The sequence below is a fragment of the Hemiscyllium ocellatum genome, chromosome 3 (genome assembly GCF_020745735.1).
Source record: "Hemiscyllium ocellatum isolate sHemOce1 chromosome 3, sHemOce1.pat.X.cur, whole genome shotgun sequence".
In the NCBI taxonomy this organism is placed as follows: Eukaryota; Metazoa; Chordata; class Chondrichthyes; order Orectolobiformes; family Hemiscylliidae; genus Hemiscyllium; species Hemiscyllium ocellatum.
Genome location: NC_083403.1, coordinates 45,563,652 through 45,582,797, shown reverse-complemented (window position 1 = coordinate 45,582,797; position 19,146 = coordinate 45,563,652). Strand labels below are relative to the sequence as shown.

Below are 19,146 nucleotides of genomic sequence, written 5' to 3'. Positions count from 1 at the left end.
TAGACTGCTGTTCTTGGACAAAATGAGGACAGTTAAGGAATATTTCCATAATCCAATAATTATCAATACCGTTAAAGCAGGGAGCGCAATGCAGCGTAGCAAGGGCAACATAACCAAAACGTAATTTCTTACCCCTATAATTGGCATACTGGGCTTCCAACCAGGGATAATGGATTCTGGGTTTAAACTCTGGGCAGCTGGGGGTGTGTCTTGCCTGGGTGACTTATTTGAGAGGGAAGCAATGATGTCCTTTGATCAGTTAACTCAGAAGTATGAAGTACCTAGCAGACACCTCTTCTGTTTTTTCCAAATCAGGGATTTCATTCCTAAAAGAACTACACTCCTAACTGATCCTTATAGATCTGACAGAGAAGTGTGCTCAGTGCTAAGAACACATTCCTCTGTCAGCACTCTTTATCTTTACTTCCTTTGGACATGCATAGGAAAAAAACTTTTCAGTATCCCTACTTTCTGCGCAAGGAAAAATATTTTGCTACATTGGGTGTCTGAAAACCCCCTAGGAGTGTCGGGTTGGCATAAGTTAGACATGGAGCATATTCCTCTGGATTATCTTACAAGTACGGTTCACCAAAAAACTGAGAACTTTTATAAGACACAGTAGCCCTTTTTGGATTACCTGGACACAGATTCATCTACCATGCTAATTAAGGGTTTTATATATAGCCATGTTTAATGAATCTAGCACCCTGAAAGGAAGAATTAACAAACATATGAATATATGCAAGTTAACGCTCTTGATAATCAAGATTTATTATTTTGTCACGCTGTGCTTTATTTATTTATTTAATCTATTCATTTATACATTTACATAAATTAGTGTAGTTCTGTTCTTTTTGTATTGTTCTTAATTGGATTGTTTTTGGTTTAATGTAATTTTAAAAATCCCTTTGTCAATAAAAATATCTATCTTCACAAGAAAAGGGCCACATTTAATTCACACTTTACTGACTCGAGAGAGATGTATGTGATTGATACAGAAGTACACTTCATGGACAAATCAAATTGTTCCCAGATATACAGAGTACATTGAATTGAGTGCTAATGCGAATTGCAGTTCCCTTTCAGCAATAAAAATATGCATAAAGTTTGGTCTATTTTTCATAAATTTGCCCTTGCACTTTTCTGAAGTATCAATTGAGCCTCTGTCATATAGAAGCCTATTTATAAATAAAGTCCAACAAAGATGACAGCAAAAGGGAAGACAGTGTCATTGTACTAGCAATCTAAAACTCCTGGTTAATGTTCTGAGGACATGGATTAGAATCCCACAAATTTGAATTCAATGAAAGTCTAGAATGAAAGCGAACCTAATGGTGACCATGTTCCCATTGTTGCTTGTCCTAAACAAAAAAATCCAGTTCACTAATGTCCTTTAAGGAAGGAAATCTGCCATTTTTGCCTATTCTGGCCTACGTGTGATTAGAGAACCACAGTAATGTGGTTGAATCTTAACTTAGGGATGGTTAAAAAATGCTTACCAAGCCAGTAATGCCCACATTCTATATTATAATAAAAGAAACCTCCTATGTGATGTTTGGAACACAAATATCTTGTTGAATGGTGCTATAACTTTGAGGGGTGAAATGGCCTATTTCTGCTCCTAAATCATATGTTTCCTGGAGTTTCATCAGCTAAATCTGTGTGCCTTTTCAGCATGGGTGTATATCCCACTGCTGGTCCATCTTTAAAGGTGGATTATCTGGACTAGATTTATCCTACAATATACAACAGGTTGTTTTAGGTGATGATGAATGAAACCATAATGACCATTTAGCCTGCCTGATAATGGGCAGGCAGTAAGTTATAGATTTGGATAAATTTTAGTTCTGTCTTATGTTCAACTAAAATATTTCAGTGGCCCTTGAAGTAACTACCATCAAGTTAAAATGTCATCATCTTTTTCTTCATCTGCAATTTGCAGCTGAATAGCTTTTTCAGTTGTTTGACAATCAGTTCAGTTGCTGAAATTGTCTATTTCAATTGTACCATTTCTAATTTAGCTGCTGGAAGGAAGTTTTGCTCGTGAAGTCAGCCATGAAGTGGATGGACTAATTTTTCAACCAACTGGGGTAAGATCAGTGCAATTGTGTTTATGTTGGGATGGCTGGTTGGGGTGGGGGGGGAAGGGAGGGAGGGGGTTTCTAGTTAAGGTCCGTGATTGAGTGTGTTCACTTTTTATGACTGGTATTTGATTAAAACAGAAACAGTTGTAACAGGGCCTCATTGCACATTTCTTTAGTGTTGTATAGAATTTTGAGGATTATTGAAATATTAACGGAGTATAAATAAAAGGTGATTTCATTTAACTCTCTTAAAAAGCACAAGCAATTCAGTTGCAAGTAACTCTGGATTCCTTTTGGAAAGACAATCATAATATAAAGATGGCTCTATTGTGAAGTTTTGTAAGTTAAAAGTTTCAATAGTAAAACAGAATGTGAAGCTTTTCTTAAAAAATGGCCTGTAGTTTACTTAGAAGTTTCTTGCCGAATGATACAGGAATGCTGTTTTATTCAGGAAGCATTAATTTTGAAACATGTATTTTTCAGGCATTCATTTATTCTGCATTTGTTTGTGTTTTATGCCTTTTTAAAAGAAAAGTGAATGCAACTCATCAAAAGTATGAACTTGCATTTATACATCAGGCTTTTGTGTTCTTAATATGTCCCAAAGCACTTCATAGCCAATGCATTGATGTTGAAGGTTAGTCATTGTTGATTTGTATGCAAATTAAATGTACACAAGATGCCACAAACAGGCATGAAATAAATTGACAAGTTCATTTGTTTATGGTGATGTTGGTTGAGAAATAAATGTTAGCCAGGTTAGTAGGCAACTCCTTACTCCCACTTTTTTGGTACAGACCAAGTGGCACCCTGGGCAAACAGACATGGCCTCAGTTTCATAGCTCAGCAGGAAAATGGCATCTCAGGCATATAGTCCCACTCTCCATACCCCCCACCCATGAATTAACTGCATTGTAATGTCAACCTAGAACATGTCTGCAAGTTTTGCAATGTCACTTGAAGCTATAACATTCTGACTCACAAATGAGGGGATGATCTCTAAGTCAAATCAAGAACTTCTCAGCTATCTTCTGTAAGCAAAGGAAAAGCAGTAAGTCATCGAGTGCTATTGTCATATTAACTCACTGTACACAAAGAGCTTTTACTTTAATATGAGGCTTTTAGCCTCTAATGGAATTTTTAAAAGTAATTTTGTCAAGATTCTCAATTTGAATGCATTGAGATTTGATATGTTATCAGTGCTGTCACATTTTGCAATATTACAGCTTTGAGATGGGATACGATTTTAATGCTGTTGTATCTAAAATGCTTTGTTATGGATTCTAACACCAAGTGATGTTGCTGCAATTTGTAATAAATACTAACTGCAGGCTGAGCTGTAGTATAACATGTAGTGTCCAGTTTTGTTCCAATGAGTTATTATGAGCTTTCAGTCAAGTTAATTATTTTAATAGCCTCCATTTTGTCATTAGGTTACAATTGATGACAGACTCCATAAATTTAACATGTAAGTGAACTATGGATGACCCATACATAGGTGCTTTTCCTCACCTGTAGCCATGAGGTCATCACCTTAGAAAAATTGCAATGACAATTATTTGTTTTACTCTCTCAACTACGTGTGCAATTTGAATTTATGCCTTTTTTTGGCTTGCGTAAACAAGGACAGGGGATTATTTATCAGTATAGAATATAATATAGTACCATTGTTGTGCTTTTCCCCCCATAACCCTCAGTGATAATGTTTATTCCAAGAGCCATATGGCCTCTTTCTGCACCAATACAATTCTGTGTCTCTGGCATTTCATTTAGGAACATAGTTTCATTAAATGTTGCTGTTTGTTGGTGATATAGGATCATCAGGGAACAGAGAAGCTCTTCTTGGCATAATTCTTTTCCTATCTTTCAAGACAAAATATCAAGCTTTCCTCTGTAGATCAACTAGAGTGCAGTAATCTAGAGCTTTGTTTTTCTTCTCAATCAGCTTTTAGAATACAAGACATCCCTGCTGTCAGTTAAGATCAAGAGCAAGCTTTTGAAAAGTATGGACCATTTTTTGTTAACTAGGAGCGTACTACAAGCAAAGGCAGGCAGAAAAGTCAAAATTCATCACTGCCTCCAATGTGTCAGTTTGCCTTTCAGCTGACTAAGAAAAAGAGTATTTGAGAACTAAGATCACAAACCTGAGAATAAAACCATAGCTGCAGTGATTCCATACTCATAAGTGCCTTGGAGATTTAAATAACTGACAGCAGGTACTTTAAAACAGGAGAAAACTGCCATGCATAGTGCCTTTTTAATATTGTTCAAATCAATTACAAAGTAAATGGTCCAACAGTAGCTTCCTCACCCAAACTACATGCCCGGCATCTAGGAGCTAATCATTCAAAACCAACTCCATTCAGCAGGGCATGTAATTTCTGTACATGCCACCAGATGTTTGTGCAACAGATTCCCAGGGGAACAGTGAAAGTAGTTCATGAATGTCCTCAGATAATCCTAAAACATCTCTCTTTGATCAATTAGAGATGCTGGCTTGTGACTAACCAAAATGGAGTGCTTTCATTTTGCAAGGACCCAAAGACAAGGATACACTTTGTTTGAAACATGCAGAGATGGGTGAACAACCCTCTAAACAGCTCCTCCACCCAGCACCTTGCGATCAAACTCCAACATCCCCAAGTGTAACAGAGACTGCAGATCATGCACAGGACTCAAAAAATCTATCACCGTGCCCATTGAACAAATGTGGAGGTAGGTCATCCTAAATCCCACCTAAGAAAATAAACTTTCATTTACTGAAGAATGAATGCCTAGTTTTGACAGGAGATATGCTCAAGGAGTTGATGCTGTTGTGCATCAAGCTTTCCTAAAGATGCATCCCAAGTTGCCCTTGAGAAGGTGATGGTGTATTGCAGCAGGTAATCAGGAAAACTGATGGAATGTTGGCCTTTATTTAAGAGGGTTTTGAGTTTAAGAGTAAGGACGTCTTAACTGTACAAGATGCTGCTGAGACTACATCTGGAGCATTGTGAGCAGTTTTGGTTCCCTCATTTAAGAAAAGATAGCATTTCGTTGGAAGCGGTTCAGAAAGTTCAGCAGCGTGATCCTTGGTATGGAAGGATTGTCTTATGAGCAAGGGGTAAACAGGTTGAGACGCTACTCACTGGAGTTTAGATGAATAAGAGGTGATCTCATTGGAACATAAGGAGCTTGATTGGGTAAGTGCCGAGAGGATGTTTGCCCTCATAGGAGAAGATAGGACAAGAGGCCTGTCTCAGAATAAAAGAGTACCAATTTAAGACTGAGATGAGGAGGAAATTCTTCTTCCAGAGAGTTGTGTGTCTTTGGAACACCTTGCCACAGAGACGTGTGGGGCAAAGTTCTTGTGCATATTGAAGGCTGAGACAGATAGATTGTTGTTCAGTCAGGCATAAAAAGAGTTATGGGGATAGGGCAGGAAAGTAAATGTGAGGAATGTTGGATTAACCATTACCCTATTGAATGGCATAGCAGGCTTAAGGGGCTGAATGGCCTACTCCTGTTCCTGTTTCTTATGGTCTTCCATTTCCTTGAACTGCTGTAGTCCCTCTGCTGTAAGTAAATCTTCAAAGATGTTAGGGTGAGAATTCCAAAATTGGCTGAAGTAGACAGAGAAAATGGGTTTAAAAATAGACATAATGGCATATATTTAAGAAGACAGTTCATAACTATCAAGCAAGATATACTTCATTGAGAAAATGACCTATGCTATGTTACGATGTTAAAAATGGTATAAAATTGAAAGAAATATATAAAATGCTGAAAGATATTAGGAAGAATGGAAATACTTTAGAAGCCAGGAAAGGATGGCTTTGAAAGCGAGAAATTGGAGAATGAGAGAAAAGTTCCAAAAAATATAAAAATATAATAAAAGCTCTATAAATATGTAAAAATAAAAAGTAAAAACACTGAGTATGCAAAGAAAGTAGTTTAGAAGCTAAGTGAATCTTGACCTGTGTTGCATGTTAAAGGAGTATAAATAAGGGAAATGTTGCTACAATTTACTGTTGAGACTGCACCTGGAATAGTGCCTACAGTTTTGGCCTCCTTGCTTAAAGGCATATTTGTATTGAAAGTAGTTCAGTGAAGGTTTACTTAACTGACTGCTAGAATGAAAGGGTTGAAATGCAAAACATTTGAGTAGATTGGACCTGCTCATTGCAGTTGAGAAGAATGCAAGATGATCTTTTAAAACATTCTAAGAAGACTTAACAGTATAGGTGCTGAGGGGGTATTCATTTCATGGGGATATTTAGGTCTTCTTGAGAAAACAAAGTGTCTCCTGTTGTGTTAAATCTCAGTCAATGTGTTAACATGCCTTCAGAGACATGCTCATGACATCACTACTGTAGTTACCCTGAGGATAGAAAGGTCTTAAATTCCATCTTCATTCTGGTCACCTAAAGCATGACATGCTGACAGAATCATACTACTCTTGGAACAGCTTAATGTTAACCTATTAGATGTGCCTATAAATGTAATGTTGACATATAACCCATGAGTTTGAAATAATTATCTGTTGGATCTCTGAATTAAAATTGAGAAGCCAAGGAATTTCTCCTCTCAGAGGATCACCAGTCTTTAGAAATCTCTTTTGCAGAGGTCAGTGGATGCTGTGTTGTTAAATGTTTTTAAGCTTGTTTTTTTACAAGGGACTTGAGGATTATGGGTTGGGAGAAAGTGCAGGGGACAAAGGTAGGAATATGGAACAAGGCCACAACAATGAACTTATTGAATGGCAGAGTGGGCTTTAATGGGCCAACATGCTGCTGTCTCCTATTATAATCTTATTTTAGGCACAAACTCATACATACTTTAGATACATAAAAATGAGCAGTGTAAAACTATTTATTATGTAGTTTCAATGTTCGTTCACAACATTGAACTTGCAACTAACGTTTAACTTTCTGTACACGTATTCATAAAATGGTAGTGCGAGAGGTGATTGAGTTGTAAGTGCGTTTTGTTATATATCCTTCACTTTCCCAAGTACTGTTTAATGTTTGTCATTCAAATGGTGTATAACATGATTTGTAAGTGCAAGATTTTGTGGAAGAGGAAACGTGAAGAACGTTGTATCTAATGGGAAATTGCTGTCTAAGTTAGCTTCGTCAATCATGAATAATACCTTGAGGTGACCAGAGGAAAATAGAGTCCGTCAATAGGACTTGTTATGATAAAGATTAAGCAACATCCAATCATTTTTTGGATAGAGAGTGAAAGAAATGGGTCTGATATATTTCATTGTGAGAATCAACCCTCTCGGCAAACACCCTGAAGTTAAAGCACTGCTTTTAACTTTCACATCAAGACAAGTGCTACGCAAAGGACCATGTTCAGGTGAGAATCTAGCCATCTCTTTTTAACATTCAATAGCCATTAAGCCATTCATTACCAATTCTGAATGCTGCACCATCAATATCCTGGGTTCAGAAACTAAACTGGACCAGTAAATAGACACTGGTGGCACAAAAGCAGGTCTGAGGCGGTGAATTTTGTGACATGTGACAAAATGTTCCTGACACACATCTGACTCCCCAGAACTTGTCTGCTATCTACAGTCAAAAATCAAGCCTGTGAAGAACAACTTTCTGCTTGTCTGGATGGGTACATATCCAACTGTCGCGATCATTCTACACTATCCAGGACAGCAGCCTTCTTGATTCGCACCTGACCCACCCCATTAAGATTCAGTTTTTACTCACCAATGCACAAGGCCAGCAGTGTGTGCCACCACTGTTCCCCCTATGCTGTGTACCTGTGTAACCACTCCAAGGATCTTTGTAGCATTGACTTCCAGTTCAGAATTCACTGCGTGCATGGATTTCAAAAGTCCGCACAGAAATTAAAAAGGAGTGGAAAAACTATGTGCTTCTACAAGACGGTCAGCTGAAATATACCAAGGCTCCTTTGATACCACCTTCTGAAGCTGTGACTTCTAGCAGCAGTATGTTTCTTTGCTGCTGCTGCTAGTTCAAAATCTTGGAAGTCTTTCTTCTTCTCTCTTGCCACTTTTCTTCCCTGCCCACTGCAAACCTGGCTTTGTCCTCCTCAGTAAACCTGTCAGTGGCACCACATCACATGAATTGTAATGGTCCAAGAAAGCAGCTCACCACCACTTTCTCAAGGAGAAAGTGAAGACTGCAGATGCTGGAGATCAGAACTGAAAATGTGTTGCTGGAAAAGTGCAGCAGGTCAGGCAGCATCCAAGGAACAGGAAATTCGACGTTTCGGGCATAAGCCCTTCTTCAGGAAGGGCTTATGCCCAAAACGTCAAATTTCCTGTTCCTTGGATGCTGCCTGACCTGCTGCGCTTTTCCAGCAACACATTTTCACCACTTTCTCAAGGGCAGCTTACTGATGACATGAAGGTTTGTAGCAAAGTAAGTTGTGAAGAGGTTATCTGGCTTCCTTGCTTCCTTTAAAGTACGTTATATGAGTGGGCAAAGATGTAGCAAATGGAATGTAATGTGAGAAAATTAGGAATTGTCAATTTTGTTAGGAAATAAGAAGATAAGTGTATGGTCTAAATGGTACGAGTTTGAAGAGCTCTAGGATTACAGAGGGATCTGGGCTTCCTCGTACATGGCTGCAAAGGAAGGACACAGGTGTGTTGGAAGAATTTACCTGGCTTATTTAACCCATAACTAGTAGTGGGCAGGTTGTCTTCCAAGAACAGATTGGCAAACTAAGTTTGTATTCACTGATGTTTAGAAAAATAATGGGTGATTTGATGAAGCATATAGACTCTTGAAGGGGTCTTGACAGATTGATTGTGAAAAGGATGTCGGGAGAATCTGGAACTAGGGGTCACTGTTTAAAAATAAGAGTTTAGCCAGTTATAGAGTCATAGAGATGTACAGCATGGAAACAGACCCGTTGGTCCAACCCATTCATCCCGGCCAGATATCCCAACCTAATCTACCTCCACCTGCCAGCACCCGGCCCATACCCCTCCAAACCTTTCCTATTCACTTACCCATCCAGATGCCTTTTAAATGTTGCAATTAACCAGCCTCCACCACTTCCTCTGGCAGCTCATTCCATAAATGTACTACCTTCTGCGTGAAAAAGTTGCCCCGTAGGTCTCTTTTGTATCTTTCCCCTCTCACGCTAAACCTATGCCCTCTAGTTCTGGACTCCCCAACCCCAGGGAAAAGACTTTGTCTATTTATCCTATCCATGACCCTCATAATTTTGTAAACCTCTATGAGGCCACTCCTCAGTGTCCGACGCACCAGGGAAAACAGCCCCAGCCTATTTAGCCTCTCCCTATAGCTCAAATCCTCCAACCCTGACAACATCCTTGTAAACCTTTTCTGAGCCCTTTCAAGTTTCACAACACCTTTCCGGTAGGAAGGAGACCAGAATTGCATGCAATATTCCAAAATGGCCTAACCAATGTCCTGTACAGCCGCAACATGACCTCCCAACTCCTGTACTCAATACTCTTGACCAATAAAAGAAAGCATACCAAACGCCGCCTTCACTATTGTATCTACCTACGAAACCTGCACTCCAAGGTCTCTTTTTTCAGCAATTGTCTCTCGGACCTTACCATGAAGTGTATAAGTCCTGCTAAGATTTGCTTCCCCAAAATGCAGCACCTTGCATTTATCTGAATTAAACTCCCATCTGCCACTTCTCGGCCCATTGGCCCATCTGATCAAGATCCTGTTGTAATCTAAGGTAACCTTCGCTTTCCACTATACCGCCAATTTTGGTGTCATCTGCAAACTTATTATTAGGGGGTCTATAATACAATCCCAATAAGGTGATCATCCCTTTCTTATGTCTCAGTTCCACCCAAGTAACCTCCATGGATGTATTTCCAGGAATATCCTCCCTCAGCTGTAATGCTATCCCTTATCAAAAATGCCACTCCCCGTCCTCTCTTGCCTCCCTTTCTATCCTTCCTGTAGCATTTGTATCCTGGAACATTAAGCTACCAGTTCTGCCCATCACTGAGCCATGTCTTTGTAATTGTTTTGATATCCCAGTCCCATTTTCCTAACCATGCCCTGAGTTCATCTGACTTCCCTTTTAGGCCCCGTCCATTGAAAGAAATGCAGTTTAATTTATTAGTCCTACTTTGTCCCTGCCTGCCTTGAATGTTTGACTCGCTTCTGTTCTCAACTGTACCAGTCTCGGATTGATCTCTTTTCTCCGCACCCCCACCACCCCTTACTAGTTTAAATCCTCCTGAGCAGCTCTCGCAAATCTCTCTAGGGCAGAGATGTGATTTTTTTTGTTCTTAGAGAAATAAGAATCTTTGGAACTCTTTTCCTCTAAAGATGCGGAAGCATTTTGTTTTATCTAATTTTAAGGTAGGATTACACAGATACTTCATAAGCAAAGAGATTGGGTCAGGCGGGAGTAATCGGTTATGGGAATTACCCATGATCTTATGGAGGAATGGATTTGAAAGGCCATATAGTTTACTTTTCATAATTCATACACATATATAATTAGGGATGAACAATAAATGCTAGTCCTCCCAATCATGTTTATAATCTATGAAAGAATATTAAAATGCGGATGAAAATATAGAATTTGATGGGGTGTCCTGTGTCAAGTCAAAGAACTCCTGTAAAGGTTACCTACTGATGATGAGTAAATTTATAGATATCGGCATTGAGTGCTTCAATATGCTCCCAAAACCAGCAGTATAAGGACCAAAGCCATGCCAGGTTTCGAATTCCCTCCAGTAGAGGAATGGGCACTTTGAGCAGTGAGAAGATTTGGTAAATCTAGGGCAGGCACAGAGAAAGGAAGTACAGGTATAGGCAGGCATGCAGGTGAAAGGTTGCAAGTCCAGTGCTATGCAATGTTTAGCCAAATTGTCTAGATAATTTCATTGTAAGTGAATAAATTTGTTTTAAAAATGCTTGCTTGACACATTCTAAAAATGTCTAGTTTTCAGACAACTCAGGTTTTTAATTATCAGCGTTTGATGGTGTGCTTGTACATGAAGTATGTCGACCTGTATTGCATGTAAGGGTGTGGTTTGCTAAAATTTGTACATGTACCTGTTGCTGCCTTGTCAATTGAAAACATGAACGTCATGGAATTTCATCCAGAGCTTAACAAATATTTATTTGTTGTTTTTGCATGAAATTCTGCATTAAGTATACTGTACTTCAGTGCATTAGATTAGTCTAAGTTACGGGTTACATTTATTTTTATCAAAGGAGCTGTGTGCATTCATTAAAACTCAGCTGCTCTTTGACTAATGCATCTGTTTCTTTTGCAACAGAAAATAATCATCAAAGCTGCTTTTCCTGTTTTGATTCTCCATTTAATACTTCTACTGTTTTTAATTTGTTATGCTTTGTCAATCAATATAATTGCTATGGTCTTTTCTAACTGCCTCTATTGTACAGCTGTATGTAGCAGAAACATCATGACAGTGGGATAAATACAAACGCTATACTCTTAGTACTGTATTAAACAGCTGTCTTGTCCTTAATAATAGCTGTTAAATAAGATAATCGGATATGCATCTTAAGGAAATAAATCAAGCATCAAATTCCTATTTGTGAAACCAAGCTGATTCTTGATTGTAATGAATGTTTTGCCACCAACAGACTTGCTATTTGTGGTATCCCTGGTTCCTAGACCAGACTGTGAGCCAAGGTAAAATTTGTATTTCATGCAGTAGAGGAGATCCAAAAAGAGAATGAAAAGCAAAGAGAAGGAATAAATTAGTGATGAATGTAAAAAGAGATCCAAAAGTTATCTTTAAACCTATAAGTAGTAAAATGGTGGTCAGAGGAAGGGTGGGAACAATACAGACCTTCTGGAGGCATTGGATACAACCGAGATGCACATTGAGTACTTTGTATCCACCTTCACGAGAAAGAGAATGTTTCAAATGTAGCAGTAAATGAGGGGGTCATAGCAATAGTGGACAGGTTGAAGGTTGATAAATTGGAGATAATAACAACATTAAGTCAGAGATGAGAATTCTTTTCCTCATTGAAATTTGAGTCTTTGGAATTTTATCTCCTCAAAAGGCAGTGAAGCAGAGACTTCGACTATGTTTTAGGCAGGGGATAGGTTATTGACCGGAAAGGCAATTAAAGCTTATAGGAAATGGGCATGAATGTGGAGGAATCCGATCAGCCATGATTCCAAGGAATGGCGGAATGGGCTATTCCTGCTCTGAATTCGTATGTTCGTATGTAACTTGTATTTATTTAACAGCTTTAAAGTAATGAAATGTTCCAAGACAATTAAAAGATTGGCAGTCCTCAAAGTAGCAAAGTAAGTCCAGATGAGATGCATCCTAAGTTATTGAGGGAAGTAAGAGAAGGAATTGTGAAGGCTTTAACTGCAATTTCCCAATATCTCTTATGTTTAGGAGTGGTGCTAGTCCAGTCAGCCTAATATTGATTTGGAAACAGTAAGCAAAAACAAAATTAATTGGTATTTTGAAAAGCACAACTGAATAAAGTGAATTCAAAACATGCTTGAAGTATATATGGGCTTTCAAAAGCTATTTGATAAAGTACCATATAGATTAGTTCGTAAAATTAAAGCCAAGGTGTTAGAGAAATAATGGCAGTGTGAATAAGAAATTGAGGGACAAAAAGCAGAGAAATCTGGAGAGTTTAAAAACACAAAGTGCTTGAACACTGAACACATTTAGCAGCATCTGTGGAGAGAGAACCAGAATTATGCTTCAAGCCTAACACAGCTGTGAATGTGAGTACTTGGTGAATATTGTCTTGTACTGGGGAGGGTGAAGTATAATCTGATCTTTCCCAGGGTTTGGTATTAAAACCTCAGTACATTTAGATGTATGCTGATATCCAGGACACCAATTCAACTTTTTCAGATTATGCAAAATTTTGAAATTGGATGAGTAAGATTATTAACAAAATTAAGGCGGGCACAGCATATATAGAATGATATAGGACAAAAGGAGGCCATTTAACACATTGTGTTCATGCAGACTCTTTGATAGAGCTATCTTAGTAAGCTATTTTGAATGTTGCTGATGAATCTATTTGTACCACCATTTCTGACTGTATGTTTGAGGTTTTTACAACTCAAAGAAAATAAATCTTTGAGTTTTCTACTATTCTTTGACTAATCATTTTAAATGCACACTTTTGATGTTGATCTGTCTTTCTCCTACCAGAAATGTTTCTCTCTAAGTTGTTGTACCAAAGCTATTTTCTAAATCTTGATCGTATCTCTCCCATTGACCATCTCTACCCAGCTTCTCTAATCTCTCCACACAGCTGAAGCCCCTTATCCATGGTATAGATTCTAATAAATCCCTTCGATACTCCTTTCCAAAGCCTTGACATCTTTTCACCGTAGTGAGGTGCCCAGAATTCAATGCAATATTTTAACTGAGTCCAAACCAATGTTTAAAGTCATAGAGTCATACAGTTGTACAACATGGAAACAGACCCTTTGATCCAACTCATCAATGCCAACAAGATATTCTAAATTAATGTAGTCCCATTTGTCAGCATTTGGCCCATACCCGTCCAAACTTTTCTAATTCATGTACCCATCCAAATGCCTTTTAAATGTTGTAATTATACCTGCCTCCACAACTTACTCTGGCAGCTCGTTCCATACACTACCCTTTGCGTAGGAAGGTTTCCACTTAGGAACCTTTTATATATTTAATTTTATTTATGGGATGAAGTTGTTGCTAGCTAGGCCAACATTTATTGCCCATCCCTAAATGCCCAAAGGCCTGTGGGTCTGGAGTCACATGTAGGCCAGATCAGATAGAATATTAGGATATTAGTGAACCAGATGGGTCATTCCAACAATCGCTGATGGATTCATGGTAATCATTAGACTCTTAATTCCAGATTTTTATTGAATTCAAATTCCACCTGTCATAGCAGGATTCTAACCAGGTCCCCAGGTCATTACATGAGTCTTTGGAATAGCAGCCCAGTGATAATAACTCTAGGCCACGACTTCCCTAAGTACAGTATATGTTTCCCATTGCACCTTTAGACTATGCCTTCTGTTTTGGACTCCCCAGTCCTAGGAAAAAGATCTTTGCTATTTACCCTATCCATGCCCCTCGTGATATACCTCCAAAAGGTTCTCCTCAGCCTCCAATGCTCCGGGGAAAAAAGCCTCCAGCCTGTTCAGCATCTCTCTATAACTCAAGCCCTCCATTTTCACAACATTCTTGTAATTTTTTTTCTGCACCCTCTCAAGTTTAACAGCATCTTTCCTCTTGAAGGGCAGCCAGAATTGCATGCAATATTCTACACTTGTATCCCCAATGTCCTTACAGCTGCAATATGACATACTAACTCCTATTTTTAAGGTTCTGACCAGTGAAGGCAAGCTAAATGTCGTCTTCACCACCCTGTCTACCTGCGACTCCACTTTCAAGGAACATTGCACCTGCACCCTAAGTCTTTGTTCGATAACACTCCTCAGGGCCATAACATTAAGTTCTGCCCTGGTTTGCCTTACCAAATGCAAAACCTCTCATTTATCTAACTTAAACTTCTTCTGCCATTCCTCAGCCCACTGGCCCATCTGATTAAGGGCCTACTATACTCTGAGGTAATCATCTTCATTGTCCACTGCACCACCTGTTTTGGTGTCAACTGCAAACTTCCTAACCATATTTCCTATAGTCACAACCAAATCATTTATATAAATGGCAAAAGCAGTGGACCCAGAACTGCTCCCAGGAGGACCAGTTCTATCACAGAACACACCAAATGGCCTCAGCAATTTCCCTTCCCTTGTGGTTGAAGATGCCCTTCATAGTAACTCATCCATATCCCACACCTCCGCCCTCAGACCCCACCCCTCCAATCGTAACAAGGACAGAACACCCCTGGTGCTCACCTTCCACCCTACCAACCTTCGCATAAACCAAATCATCTGCCAACATATCCGCCACCTCCAAACGGACCCCACCACCAGGGATATATTTCCCTTCCCACCCCTTTCCGCCTTCCGCAAAGACCGTTCCCTCCGTGACTAACTAGTCAGGTCTATGCCCCCCTACAACCCACCCTCCCATCCTGGCACCTTCCCCTGCCACCGCAGGAATTTCAAAACCTGCACCCACACCACCTCCTTCACCTCCATCCAAGGCCCTAAAGGAGTCTTCCACATCCATCAAAGTTTTACCTGCACATCCACCAATATCATTTATTGTATCCGTTGCTCTTGATGCGGTCTCCTCTACATTGGGGAGACTGGACGCCTCCTAGCAGAGCGCTTCAGGGAACATCTCTGGGACACCAGCACCAATCAACCACACCACCCTGTGGCCCAACATTTCAACACCCCCTCCCACTCTGCCGAGGACATGGAGGTCCTAGGCCGCCTCCGCCACCGCTCTTTCACCACCAGATGCCTGGAGGAAGAATGCCTCATCTTCCGCTTCGGAATGCTTCAACCCCAGGGCATCAATGTGGACTTCAACAGTTTTCTCATTTCCCCTTCTCCCACCTCACCCCAGTTCCAATCTTCCAGCTCAACACTGTCCCCATGACTATCTTCTTTTCCACCTATCCACTCCCCCCTCTTCCCCCTAATCTATCACCTGCATCCCTCTCCCACTCACCTATTGTACTCTATGCTACTTTCTCCCCACCTCCACTCTCCACCCTTCAGGCGCTCTGCCTGTATTCCTGATGAAGGGCTTTTGCCCGAAACATCGATTTTACTGCTCCTCGGATGCTGCCTGAACTGCTGTGCTTTTCCAGCATACTCTAATCTAGACTCTTTATAGCACTTTGCACATGCCCCTTGTGGCCAAAAGCTTCACAAATCATACAAAATCCCTTGATCAACAGTACTTTCTGCTTTTATTTTCAACATATACCAGTCAGATGGTATCAGCAAGAGTTTCAAAATGGTGAAACTCTCGTCACTTGTTTTTGTTGTCCAATGGTATCATTTGGTTGTGCTGCAAAGCTGTGAAGCACTAAATTTTTTTTGGTCAATGCTTGTTAAAGATGCGTGTTTTTTCATAACACATTATTAGGAGAAAGTGAGGACTACAGATGCTAGAGATCAGAGCTTAAAAATGTGTTGCTGAAGAAGGGCTTATGCCCGAAACGTCGATTCCCCTGTTCCTTTGATGCTGCCTGACCTGCTAGACTTTTCCAGCAACACATTTTTAAGCTCATAACACATTATTGTCAAGTTATTTAATCTTTGTGGTGCAAATGTATGACTATCCATGCTTGGCCTGTAAAGGTATTGTTCAGTTTGTGTTTGACATTGGTAAAATGGCAATGTAGCCAGTAATTTCCTGTCTGCAAGTGAAGTGATGAGCAACAAGCAGCCTCCACTTGTTTATCATGAAGCAGTAGCCTTTCAAGGTAACTGCAAGGGACAGAAAGCTGTTAGAAAGCTTCTAATGTGGCACTTGAAGTGTCTTTGGAGCAATCAAGAGCTATGATAGATGATAATAAAGTCTGTTTCTGCAGCCTGGAGACTGATAAGGAGATGTCATGAATCAGTGGTTGGAATTCATCTGTAAGGTCATGTAATTACATTTTAAAAAGAAACATAAAAAATTGTTTGTAATTTGTTTTTTGTTCAACCAGACTTTGTTGTCAATGACTGCTCAGGGTTGGTGCTTGTTAATTGACATGGTTATTGCTCTCCGGTAGTGTGCTGCACAGATAGCAGGGTTTAATGAGCTAGATCAGTGGGAGGAAGCCAGTTTTACAGTCTATTACCTGCCTGGATCACAGCAGGCATGGATGGTAGACCAAATTCTTAAGATTTTCTAGCTTAGGGGATGCCAGGTAGGGGGATAAGTGTATGATTGAAACTGTAAGCTCTATTACCATTTTAAACAATTTGGAGCTGTCTTCTGAGGCTGAGTAATAAAAGGTGCATATCCAGAGAAAAATTGCGCTTTCGACACCTGAATGTTGGGAGGAGGGGAGTTGAATATTGCTAGCTTCCAATAAATCTCAATGTTAAGGATGAATTTCAGGTGTTGTATGCATTTATGATGCTTCAGTGTTCTTCAGAGCAGTCAGGAAGGGATAGTTGATCATTGTTCTTGTGTTGAGTTAAAGGCTGAAAGTGGAATTGCTGAGTATTGTAAGACTCCAAGAGAATACGTCAGTACTTTTTTTTCAAGGATCATATGATGTTTTAGTTCTCATGAATTTAGAAAATATGAGGTTTCATGACAAAATGTTTGATGTGCACTGTCACCTTCAGCTTAATTTAAAGTTAGGTGAGAAAGGAACTGAGTCCATCTTCCTCTCCACAGTGGTGAAGCATATTATTCTGACATGACTATTAAGTGTCTTCAGTGCGTTGGATAATCTCATATGGGACATTTGCATAGTGTCTTATAGACAATGCAGAAATAATTCTGACACTCCTTACTCCTTTTCAGATGTTGTGATTGTTGACAAACTCACCTGGGGAAACTATTCTCAACGTTTTGAATTCTGAGATTTAGAGGTAGACACTATAAGTACAGTTATGTAGTTCACCAGAGTACAATCAATATTGATTGGAATGTAGAAGGGACATTTATCTTAGTTGTAGATCAATGTAAATGCTTGACCAGGATACATTCGTTAGGGCTACACTGAAAGGGAGTGAAGGAAATCTGATCATTTATTGAAGGAAAATGGGAAAAATAAATGTTGCACACATGTGATATGACTTTCTAACAAAGCGAATCAGGAGAATGAGTGGATGTTATATATTGGATTTCCAGAACACTTTCAAGGGCATCCCTAACAGAAAGCTATGAAGCACAATTAGAATGCATACATTAGGGAGTAGTACACTGGCATGGTTGAGGATTAATTAATGAACAGAAAAAAGGGTGTAGGCATAAATGGGTCATTTTTCTTGGTTGGGAGGCTGTGATTAGTGGGGTACCCTAAGAATCACTATTCAGATCGATATTAATAATTTGCATGTGGGGACCAAATGTAATATTTCCAAGTTTGCTTATGATACCAAGCCAGATGAGAATGTGAATTGAGGGCTGAAAGAGATTTTAGTTGTATTTAGAATGGACCAAATGAGTGGGCAAGGACATAAAACAGATGGAAAAATGAAATGTGAAGTCATTCACTTAGATAAGAAAAACAGAAATGCAGACATTGAATAAATGGTGAGAAATTGGGAAGTGCTATGTCCGAAGGGATCAGTTTGTCTTTTTTTCATAAATTTACAAAGCTACAGCAAGCATTTTGGAGGGCAGATAGTATATTGGATTCATTGAACAACAATTTGATATAGGAGTGAAGGCAACTGTTGCAGTTGAGGCTTTGTGAGATAATGCGAAAGGAAAGAACCTTGCCATAGAAGGAGTGTTAGAAGGTTGACCAGACTGATCTTTGACATGATGGGTTTGTCATACGAGAACAGGTTGATCAGATTGGCCCTGTATTCTTAAGCGTTCAGAAAAATAAGAGATACTGTCATTAAAACATACAAAATTTTTACAGTGCTTGACAGGCTAGATGTGGATACAATGTTTCCCTAAGTGTGGCATCTAAAACCAAAAGGTACAGGCTCAGAATAAGATGTAGGCCATTTAATATGGAGATGAAGTGAAATTTCATTACTTGGAGAATGGTGAGTCTTTGGAATTCTGTTCCTTAAAAGCCATGGAGGCTCAAGCATGGAGTATTATAGCTATTAAATTTATCAAGGTATATATGAATAGCATGAGGCTAGGAATTCAGCAGTGAATAACTCACCATCAAGGCACAAGTCAGGAGTGTGATGGAATACTTTCCATTTGCCTGGATAAGTACAACTCTAATAGCACTCAAGGCCACCAAGGAAAATGTAGCCTATTTAAATGACACTCTATCTATCTCTTTCAAAATTCAATTCCTCCATCACTGATACAGTGACAGCAGTGATTATCATCTACAAGATGTAATACAGCAACTCACCAAGGCTCCTTTGACAGCACTTGGCAATCCAAAGCCCTCCATCTGGACCTCTGCCACAAGGGCACCAGATGCATGGGAACTATACCACCTGCAAGTTTGCCTCCTAGGTACAGACCACCCTGACTTGGAACTATATTGTCAATCATTCACTG

The 19,146-nt window shown here is 39.5% G+C and overlaps 1 protein-coding gene across 2 annotated transcripts in view; it reads left to right on the top strand.

The window, feature by feature from the left end:
• rngtt (RNA guanylyltransferase and 5'-phosphatase) overlaps positions 1–19,146 on the top strand; it is a 420,807-nt gene that overhangs the window by 261,281 nt on the left and 140,380 nt on the right. Inside the window, exon 12 of one of the 2 annotated variants that reach the window (XM_060856941.1) lies at positions 2,022–2,090. The exons of the other annotated variant lie outside the window; for it this stretch is intronic. Within the exon in view, the coding sequence (XP_060712924.1) occupies positions 2,022–2,090 (69 nt within the window). The remainder of the gene's footprint in view (positions 1–2,021; positions 2,091–19,146) is intronic. 2 annotated transcript variants of the gene reach the window in all.